Source organism: Nicotiana tomentosiformis, chromosome 6 (assembly GCF_000390325.3).
Source record: "Nicotiana tomentosiformis chromosome 6, ASM39032v3, whole genome shotgun sequence".
Classification (NCBI taxonomy): Eukaryota; Viridiplantae; Streptophyta; class Magnoliopsida; order Solanales; family Solanaceae; genus Nicotiana; species Nicotiana tomentosiformis.
Genome location: NC_090817.1, coordinates 102,368,977 through 102,379,480, shown reverse-complemented (window position 1 = coordinate 102,379,480; position 10,504 = coordinate 102,368,977). Strand labels below are relative to the sequence as shown.

The 10,504-nt window shown below is 32.3% G+C and overlaps 1 protein-coding gene and 1 long non-coding RNA gene across 3 annotated transcripts; one reads left to right on the top strand and one right to left on the bottom strand.

The window, feature by feature from the left end:
- Positions 1–2,362: 2,362 nt before the first annotated feature.
- LOC117275985 (uncharacterized) lies at positions 2,363–7,596 on the top strand. The gene is made up of 3 exons (XR_004506208.2): positions 2,363–2,662; positions 2,760–2,848; positions 4,194–7,596. It is a non-coding gene; the product is annotated as an uncharacterized lncRNA (long non-coding RNA).
- LOC104093035 (type IV inositol polyphosphate 5-phosphatase 7-like) lies at positions 5,392–9,916 on the bottom strand. 2 transcript variants are annotated; one of them, XR_011408769.1, is made up of 10 exons: positions 9,407–9,916; positions 9,194–9,281; positions 8,164–8,229; positions 7,979–8,049; positions 7,730–7,834; positions 6,841–7,597; positions 6,531–6,724; positions 6,230–6,338; positions 5,970–6,118; positions 5,392–5,778 (listed from the first exon to the last, which is right to left on the bottom strand). XR_011408769.1 is itself a non-coding variant. In XM_070177646.1 (6 exons), exons 2-6 carry the CDS (start codon positions 7,009–7,011, stop codon positions 5,562–5,564), a joined length of 840 nt encoding a protein of 279 aa, XP_070033747.1. In that variant the 5' UTR covers positions 7,012–7,168; positions 7,476–7,597; the 3' UTR covers positions 5,392–5,561. The 2 variants fall into 2 exon arrangements, 1 of the variants encoding a protein (XP_070033747.1); XM_070177646.1 differs by lacking the exons at positions 7,730–7,834; positions 7,979–8,049; positions 8,164–8,229; positions 9,194–9,281; positions 9,407–9,916 and having other exon boundaries at positions 6,841–7,168; positions 7,476–7,597.
- Positions 9,917–10,504: the final 588 nt, after the last annotated feature.

Sequence of the window (10,504 nt, the reverse complement as noted above, 5' to 3'; positions counted from 1 at the left end):
TTCTTTAAAAACGAAGATTCCAATGATATTGTATGAAGACAATGCTGCTTGCATAGCTCAATTTAAAGGAGGATATATCAAAGGAGACATAACAAAGCACATTTCACCAAAGTTCTTTTTCACATACGATCTTTAGCAAAATGGTGAGATAGATGTTCAACAAATCTGTTCAAGTGACAATCTAGCAGATTTATTCACTAAGGTATTGCCAACATCAACATTTGAGAAGCTGAGACATAAGATTGGAATGCGTCATCTCCGAGATATCAAATAAAGCTTTCATGAGGGGGAGTATAATACGTGTTGTACTCTTTTTTCCTTAACTAAGGTTTTGTCCCAATTGGGTTTTCCTTGTAAGGTTTTTAATGAGGCAACACTCAATGCGTATTACAAGATATGTGTACTCTTTTTCCTTCACTAGGTTTTTTCAAATGAACATCCAAGGGGAAGTGTTATGAAATAAAGTGAATGTATATGGATATTCATTAATCCATCCATACATATTATTCAATGTACTACTTAGATAGATGTACCTATTCATTCTTAAGATGTATCTGGTAAATTTTAGGTGTTATCTTGTATACTATAAATAGGACACCTTTTGTCCATGGAAGTATATACAAGAAACACACTATAAGATAATTTCTACATGCTCCTCCTATATATCTTGTCTCCATTACTATATTGTTCTATTTTGCTCTCATTCCTTAACATTTAAGCAAATATTTAATTTTTTTTGATATAAATTTCTATGTTTTAATAATTTGTTCTTCTTACATATAAATCATTTATTAATTGACGCGACACACACGTGCAACGCACGTGTACTAAAACTAGTACTATATTAAAAGCACGAATGTACTTAGTAAAATATCGTTCGCCTTTTTTACTCTTTTAAAATAGAGGTTACACTGGATAATATAGTCATTTAATTATTTTCCTAATATTTAGCACTTTTAAGTCAACTAAAATGTTGCTTATTAAAGTTTTCCTTATTTAAACTACTACATAGGAAATCCTAATAATTAGGACATCAAAATAAATCAAATTGAACAAATTATTTATAGAAACTAATTAGAAACGTACATATCAGATTTCATGAAGCATTTTATGATTCCATTAAAGGCATACTTTTCTCCCAAATTAAAGTGTAGTCTATATAATTATTTTCTTGAAAAATATACTTATGTCATTAAAATGTAGTCTTTTTTGACTACCTATAATCTTTAACCCATTCTAACCATCTAAAATTCTAAATACCATGAAAAACTTAAAAATCATATTTTAAAATAATGTATGTGAAATATATGAAAAAGTAATAAAAAAACATAAATATATAGCTCACTATAGTCTGGAAACAACATAAACATAATCATTGGAAACAATTACTGTAATTTTAAAATATGTAGAATTCTAAATCAGTTAAAATTTTGATTATTAAATTTTTTTATTTGAATTATGTAGAAAATCTAATAATTAAAAGTTTAAATCAATAAATATTTTATCTTAAATAAATTCTTTCCTTATTTGGACTATGCAACATAACTATAACACATTGCATGTTAATCTTAAAATTTAGAACTTCAAAATCCACTTAAATTTTATCTATTGAATTTTTATATAATATTTAAAAATTACGCTCAGTAATTATTTCAGCTTGCAGAATCTTAAAGAAAAATGTATTCTAAATGAGTAGATTTTACTCAATAATGCACTCAATAATTATTTTTCTATTAATATTTGCAGACTTGAAGCAATAAGGAAAAAATAGTAAAAGATAAAAATATATTCTAAATGAGCTGTCATTAATTGATTTTCTTTTCCCCCCATAAATATTCCAGCAAATGACAGCTCCTTATATATATTATATACTATATTATTTATTATAAATTATAAATTAAATATTAGTCATCTTTAAAGTTTATAATACCACTTATCAATTTGTATTATTTGAAAATTTATCGTAATAAAAGTATTTTTTTTACTTGTTTGTTTCTATATTAGGAAAAAATCAACAATAATTTTTATAAGTTATTCTTATTATTCTTTGAAGACTTCCATTTACAAGATTTCATCCTTTATTTTGGCTGCTAAATGGGATCAACATTTATATTTTTAGAAAGTTATCTATTTTATTTTTATTTTAGAATTCAAGTATATTATTTACTAATATTAATTTATATAATTTAAAAAAAATATATTTATTTATTGACATGGGAAACACACGCGCAAAGCGCGTACTCTAAGGCTAATACTATATTAAGAGCGGAAAGCCCTTAAGTTAAAAGTTAATTTATCTTTTTACCCTTCCTAAAATCTAATTACCCTCCTATATATGGCTACAAATAACCTCCAAACCTTCGTACCCCTTCATTAGAAAATCATAACCATTCAAACGGTCATCTTCTTTCCGACGGAGAAGAAAAATAGCACTCTGCATAATATTTTGCCAGCACGAAGATCGGATTTTCATGGACATATTTATTGTAAGATTGGACAAATAAAGGATGTGTCTAACAAGTATCTCTCTTTCTCATGGTTTGCTTTGGTGTTAATGATTCGGTGGATTCTAAATCTAACACGTTCATATCAACCTTTAATCTGGCTTGTTATATATGCAGTGACTTAAATACATGCATTTCGCAGCCACGCAATTTCAAAAGTATGGATCATCGACCAGTGTTGCTGCAACTCAGAGGAATATTTAATTGTCATAATGCTCATGAGATATATGATTTTAATTTTTTCTTCTTTTTCAGATCATGATTAGAAATATTTGATGCCACAATTTTGGAAGAAGATCATCTCCAAAGCATGGATTCATAAAGAGAGCGATAATGAAAATCAGGTTCTACTTTCTTAGTCATATTCTTTTACTTATTCCTATTAATTTCATACCTTCTGTGAATTTTGTGAAAATCATTTTAATAAATGTTTGGTTAGATGAAACATATATATATATATATATATATATATATATATATTATTTTCATGAATGAAATCATGTGAAATTTATTTTCAAGTAGTGAAATGATATAAAGTATATTATTTGAAAGGATCATATCTATACTTGAAAGTTATTGTTTATGTCATCTGAGATCATGAAAAGAAAATGATATTCCTCTTTAGAATTATTTTTTAAGAGGTTGCAGATTTTTAATAAATTAATTTTATTTTTTTATATGATGAGGAACTACATCTTTGAGTTATTGGGTTCTATGTGGACACTAACTGAAATATGATAAACGTTTCATCATTTTAGATATTTCTATTTTATGCAAAATTATACATATTAAACCATATTGATAATATTTTGTGGATTGCATAGTATATAAATGTGTCTTATGCTTCTACATGCATAATAACTAGGATTGAGGTTCATATGTTGATATATAAAAATATAGGGATTATACTGAATAGCGTGTGAATTCTTTGCCACCTCAAAGAGATGTTGAAGCTATATAGAATATAATCGAGCTTATAAAGTGATGTGTCATGTTATCATGTATTTGAGAACTATGTTTATATTTAAATAGTTTGAATATGAAAAAATAATTTTTGATATGTGAGGTAACATCATACTCCCTCCGATACGTCCCAATATGTTTATTGCAATTCAAATATCGAGAGCAAAAATGAGTACCAGTTTATTTTGTTTATCTCATTTATTTATACATATGGAATTTCGACATGATAAGCATTGATGTGACGACGCCACAATTGCTAATGCAACAAGATATTTTTGAGTGAGCGAAAGAGAAATCTGAGGTTGAGATAGAAAATAATTAGAGATTGAATATTTCCAACAGAGTAATCACGTTGGATTACATTCGGTTTTCAAGAAATATTTAAGATGACGAAAGAAATTGCCAAAAAGCAAATAGCAAAATTTTCAAGAGGGATGAGACTGAAGTCTTATAATTAGTAATTACTGACAGTAGCAACCCAAACTTACAATTGGAAATTCTATGACGAAGATTCAATGTGGTAATAGTAAGTTGTCTATTAATTGGAGAAGTGGCATAACCTTTCTTAGTTCAACCGTGATTAAATTTTAAAGTACTTAATGCAACAACTAGGAACAATGCACACTTATAATGAGTTCGTAGCAACTTATTCAGGATATGGTTTCATTACATATATCCTAAAAAATACGCAGAATCATATATTACATAACTTATATACACGTGCAGGCCGGGCACCTTCTTTCTCTTCATTTCATTTCACGAAGAAGAAGAAAGTTGAGGATGATCAATTACAGTTCCACATCCACTTCGTCCTCGCTTCGTTGTGCGATGGTCTGGTCCATGACTAGTATGCTCGGACTCTCGGATTCGGTAAACGCAATGGGCATGAGGTCTTCATTGGCTCCTATCTGCCCAAAGAATGCTCCTTACGAATGACGGTCGTGCTCATCTTGGACTTGGCCGTGCCCTTTGGGAACGCACGTGTCGAGAAACTAATTATATTATAAGTGGGAAGCCCTTAAGTCAAAAGTTGAATTACCAAAATACTCTTCTAAATAATTTAAATATCTTACATATAAAAAATTGCACAAAAATGCTAAATTTACTTGAAAAGGTGTGGTCCTTCGTATTAGTATCTAATGCCTATTGTTTACTTTGTTTTCAAACGTGTTACCTTTTCGCAAAAGAATAGAAAACGTTGGGTGACTTTTTCAAAATTAGAGCACATAAATTATACCTTCCAAATTCTTACAAACACCATTTTATTTATACTCACACCATCCAACGTCTTCTTATTAACATAAAGAATAAAGTAATAGTCATTATTCTCAATATAATGCTCTTCTCTTCCGTATTTAATCGTTAGAGTTTCACCGTCGGCTGTCTTCTTTCTTTTCCTTTGCCAGATCAACTCTCATTATAGTACTAGGAAGTAGTAAAAAGTAAAGTAATATGTTTTTCCGCTACATAGTAATGGAGTAAACAGTATACAACACATGATCAGATCTCTGCCTTTTCTTCATTGAAACATAAGGCAAAACTGAAACACGATTAATTTGCACCATATCTCATTCTCTTCACGTCATTGAATTTCTATACCTAACTAATATATAAAGAATCTTGGAACAGAACTATCATTTTCCCACTTGGAAATCCTTCTAACTGTTGGTTAAGTTCATCCTGTTAAAATTCCCCCCCCAAAAAATACTTAGTATCCAAAAGAAAGTAGACTCAAAACCATAGCTCATGAGCTCAGATTTCCAGCATGTTGATACGCCGTGTCTCTTACATGGCTGGCCACAATCTCACCAAAAGGCACCAAACCAAGCAACCAAGCTACAAGCTTGTGTTGTACGTACAGTTGACAGTTATTAGGACCAAATAAATAGCATAATTACCTAACACAATGGAGGAAAGATGACACTTGTGTGAAAGTTGGAGTTTGTTAATGAAACATTAATATTTTGCTCCTAAAGCAATGTTAACTTGAAGGAGAAGAATGTGAATCCTCATTCCATCTCAAGGTAAGCTAGCCATTAAAAGTTGGAGTATCTACCGAATACTGAGGCTTTATGTCCTCATTCTACTTCAGAATTAGAAACAAAGCTCGGTATAACCATGTGCATAGGGCAAGAGCTCCTCCACCTCAATTCTTGAGCTTGAACAACTCATTTTCCTCAATCTACTGTGTACTGACTCAACTTCAACCCAAAAAATACTGAAAACGGGTCTATGATCTGAAAATCTAGATTCCCCACGCACATAAGACAACTGTTGGAAACCCCTTCCATGCCACAAAATCCGATCACACCTTCAGATGGAAATTGCACATATTAGTTCTAAACTTAATAGATAAATCTTCAGTAGATATTTTGATAAAGGGATGCAAAATTATTCTTCTTTTTTAGTTTGTTATTATTTTTAATGCTTTTGTTTAAGGATTGCATAGCGATTTTAGATTGAGAACTATTTATTTTTTAATAGTCAAAGAATAACACTAACCATGCAGGTGTGCGACGCTTCTCCTTTGGTTGAATGTCTTCCCCAGCATACATATCTGAATTCCTAGAATATTTATATGTTGGTGGAAAAAATATCTTTCCTTCTTTCCATCCCACAAAAACTCGACCACGTCTTTGTTCTATCCTCAGCTGTCAAGGAAATAGAAAACAAGATCACTTGAACATTGTCCTACGACGATTTCAAACTAAATTAAGTTCAGGTAAAGGAGTGGGAGGAAAAACACAAGATTGTTAGGACACCTGGTCATTTCCCAACAATGCTCTCCAGTTTTGCATCTCAACAAGTGCTTTTGCAGAACGATAAGAAAGTGCAATCCGATAGTTCAAATCCCCAAGCCAAATAACCCGGCTGAAAAAGGTTGGATAATCATCAGAAAATGGATGCATTGAATATTTCAGATTAAACAAATTAAAAAATGTAAACTGAGCATGGTTTTACATGGAAACAACTATATTAAACTCAAGCCTTTCCATCCTTTTCCCCTCAATTATCTTCATAAAACAACTGGAGTTATTTTGACAAAGTAAACAGTCATCTTACTCGTGTTCAAGTATAGTCTCTGGTGACTTCTCTTCACCTGCACCATTAACTTGTGGAAATCTCGTTTTCTTTAGGATCTCCATGACATCAGAATTTCTGCGCAACTCATCACCCTTTTTTTGACCAGAGGTTAAGTGAGTGCAAACAAAGCAAAAGCTTGTCTGATGGAACTGCATACTGATTGAAATAGATCCCTGCAAAACCAAGCATGGAATTGCACGTTACGTTAAGTATTTCTTTTCTAAGTCGAGATGTGCAAATCTCTAAATCAGCCAAAAAATGACCAAGCTTTTCTGCACTTAAAAATTACCTTATTCCTAAGGTAACCCATCAACCCTCTGCCAACACATGATATTTTCATATTCCGAACATGTTCCCTCAAATCACTCCGCATCCATACAGTGAGAAAAATGCCAACCATTTGTTTACTTGCAGCTAAACAGTAGGTTGAATTTTTGGGCATTCTATAACCATATTCCATAGGAGCGTACCCTCCATTTGTGACAGGTGAAAACGAAGTAGTTGGCGAATCTGCAGGTCCATAATCATCATTTGACGAGCCGCATCTGGAGAAATCACTTGGCCTTTGTCCGCAGGAATAATCACTAAGCCTATGACCAGATGAATAATCGCTTGGCCTGTGACAAGATGAATAATCACTTGGCCAGTGAGCAGAAGAATAGTCACTTTGCCTCTGCTCCCACCTAATATTAGGATCAAAATCACTAGACCTATGACCAAAAATTACTCGATCACAAACACTGTATCGTCCATCCATGCGAGGTTGCGAGGTGGATGGATCATTTTCCATGCTCCCGCATTGAGGAGTCTGGAATGACCGGCGATGAAAGAAGGACGATGCCTTGTGTCTTTTTGACCCCTCAAAGTCAGCATTCCACTCGGCAATTGGATCTGGAACAGGAGAAGAAGTGTAGTAACCATTACCTCCACTAGTACCAGGACTGCTGTTTAATGTCTTCCCGATCAAAGCAATCCACTTTTTGGCAGGGCCAGTGTCTTCAACTCCCAGAATATTACCAGCATTTAGCGGAACTATTTCCTGAAATCTGAAAATGCAACAACGAACAATATTGCAGTCAACTATGGTAAAATGTAACCCAAAAGATGTTTTAGCTACTGTGGTAAATGACAAACTTTGGAAAGAAAAAAAAATGAGAATCAAATCGTATAGCACATACCCAAGTACATAAATATCTGCAGGGGGTGAGGAATGAAGCCATTCATCTAGATTCAAATTGCTCGGTGGTGATTCTCCGCCCACATTCCATGTAGACACAAAGACTCTGAGCAATATGAAATTAAAAATATTAGTAACTGGGTACCAAAAAATATTGATGTTGTCACTGACCAGTGACTATAAAGGCAAAAGAGACAAAATCTGGAATATCTATTGGATATATCAAGAAGGCAAACCAATAATTATGTACATTTATAATCTGTGGACGATCAAGATCGACACTTCTCCGTGCGGGATGTTCCATACCCCTGGTTGATTTTTCTGGTCATTTGAGAGGGCAAAGAAACTAGAATTAGTTTAAATCATTGAACAAGAGTCTCTTATATACCACAGTTGGGCATTATATGCATCTAGAGTACCGATCATGCCACTTACCTGTTTTACTCTTCTTCATTGTGCAATGCTCCCAGTCGGATATGCTTCTTCTCCACTCATAACTTCCTAAAGAAGGGAAGATTAACATTACTTCCCAATTGAAGAGTTGGTGACGTTGGTAAAAATCAACCATGATTCTAACAGTTAACAAATTGCAAAATTAGGAATGACTGTATTTTACATTATCTTTAGGGAAGAGAGCCATCAATTTTGGTTGGAGGTAGAGAATAAATAAATAAATAAATACAATTCCAATAATTTTTAGGAATTTTCTCATAAGGCTTGAATTTCAAATTTTGAAACAATCCCTTCACCAATCACCATAAACATATCGTGCAGCTAGAGATAAATATCCATCTCCCAAAGTTTGACACCCTCAAATGGAAAACAAAAGAACAGAACAGAAGCACAAAATGAAGATTCACCTAAACTTTGTAAACAAAGAAGAATGCAGATATATAATCTCCTGGTTTTAGTGACCCCAGAGAAAATCCCAATTCAAAACAACAAGCACACCCCCCCCCCCCCCGGGGGGGCACAACAAACCCCCCAACCCAAAACAATACAAACAAAAAGAAAAGAACAAGGAAAAGGAGGAAAAAGCAATACACACACACACACACACACACATATACACACGTTAAATAGTTTTAATTGTTCTTGGTTTATTGATTGAACCTTGAAAGTATTTATTTGTTTTTTAGGGCAATGAAATATAGGATATGAAATTTTACACCTCCTGATGATTTAAGAGCCCTAATTACACTTTATATAAATATTTTCAAATAATTATCCTACATAATAATTTTTTTAAAAAATTATAACAACTTAATGGAATATGTATCTCTTGATTTGAGGCTCTAATTTTGGTAAATCTTATCCCTCCCAATCTTTCCTATTTCCTTTTCCCCCACCCCCTCTTTCTCAAAAATTTTTCACGTTAATCTTCTTCAAACCACCATCCAGTATCTCAAACTTGAATTATATATAGAAAAAATTGGCTCAAAGCTAGAGGAAATTAGATGCTGACCTCCACAGACAGATTCATCAGACTGAAATTCCTCAATTTTGCCCTTAATATTGAACCATTTCCTAACTAATTTTCTTGACCAGGACAGCTTCAACAATCAAAGGGGAAAATGTCAGGAAACCAATAATTGAGTTAGCACAAAAACAAAACTCCAAAATTGCATTTTCCAAGAAATGAAAGCAAAAGGAAAAAGATTCTTTTAGAAGAATTCACCTTGATTTTCTTGGAATATTCATCCCTCATTTTCTCTGTCACTATTTCTTCCCTTCCCCCTCTTCCAAATAATTCTGAATTACATATATTCAGAGTGATCCAAACAAAATCAAAATCTGGAAAGTCTGTCTTTATGCTACTTCAGTTTCTGACTAATTGTTGTGTAGTAAATGACCAAAAACCAAAAATGATTTAGCAACTTGAGAATGAGCACTCTTCAAAGATTATTTCTTTGTTGGCAAAATCACTAATCTATAATAACGTTACAGTAGAATTTACACACGTTGCAGTATATAGTAGGACTGTAAGAGAAGAAAAAGGAAGCAAGACAACAGAAAGACCAAGGGAGAGACAGCAATCACTTTTAAGTTTAGCACAAGACAAAGTAAGGCTAAAAAAAGAGAAGGAAAGACAGAAAGAAACAAAACCTCGTTTTTTGCTACAACAAAGTGGAGTATGGAACTTGAAGAGAATAAAGTGCAAACTATCCCCCTATCTTTGTATGTTATCTCTCTCTCTCTCTCTCTCTCACACAGACACCCTCTCCCACAAAGGTTAAACTTTTTTTTTTTCTTTTCTATTTGTCCAATTTTAATTGTGAAATTAGTCCATTCCTAAAAAATATTGTGCTTAGAAATAATTCATCTTTAATTTTTTTATACTTTATTTTTTCATGAGATGATTACGTAGCTATAAAAATATCATAACATGTTTAAGAACATAAATTTTAATAGTCTTATTTGTTTTATATGCCTTCACATAAAATAGACAAAAAGGGTATGTAAAATGTTGCTAAAATAAAAATTCTGAATTGGCAAAAAGAAAATAATGCCGTTCTTTTTAGCCGACTAAAAAAGGAGTAGTATTTTTTAATTAAAATTACTAGTAGTATTTTTAAATAAACAAACTTATTGTTGCAAATTACTTTACGTTAATAATATTTAAAAACTTATACCTTTTCAGTCTACACTCTACATCAAAGTTAAATCTTTTGTTTTTTCAATAATCAAAAATCCAAAACGCAAGGTTGGCAGGCCAATCAAGTTGGGGCAAGAGACATGTAATTTTTCAGGCTAAAATTAAGAACGCTTGCAAGTT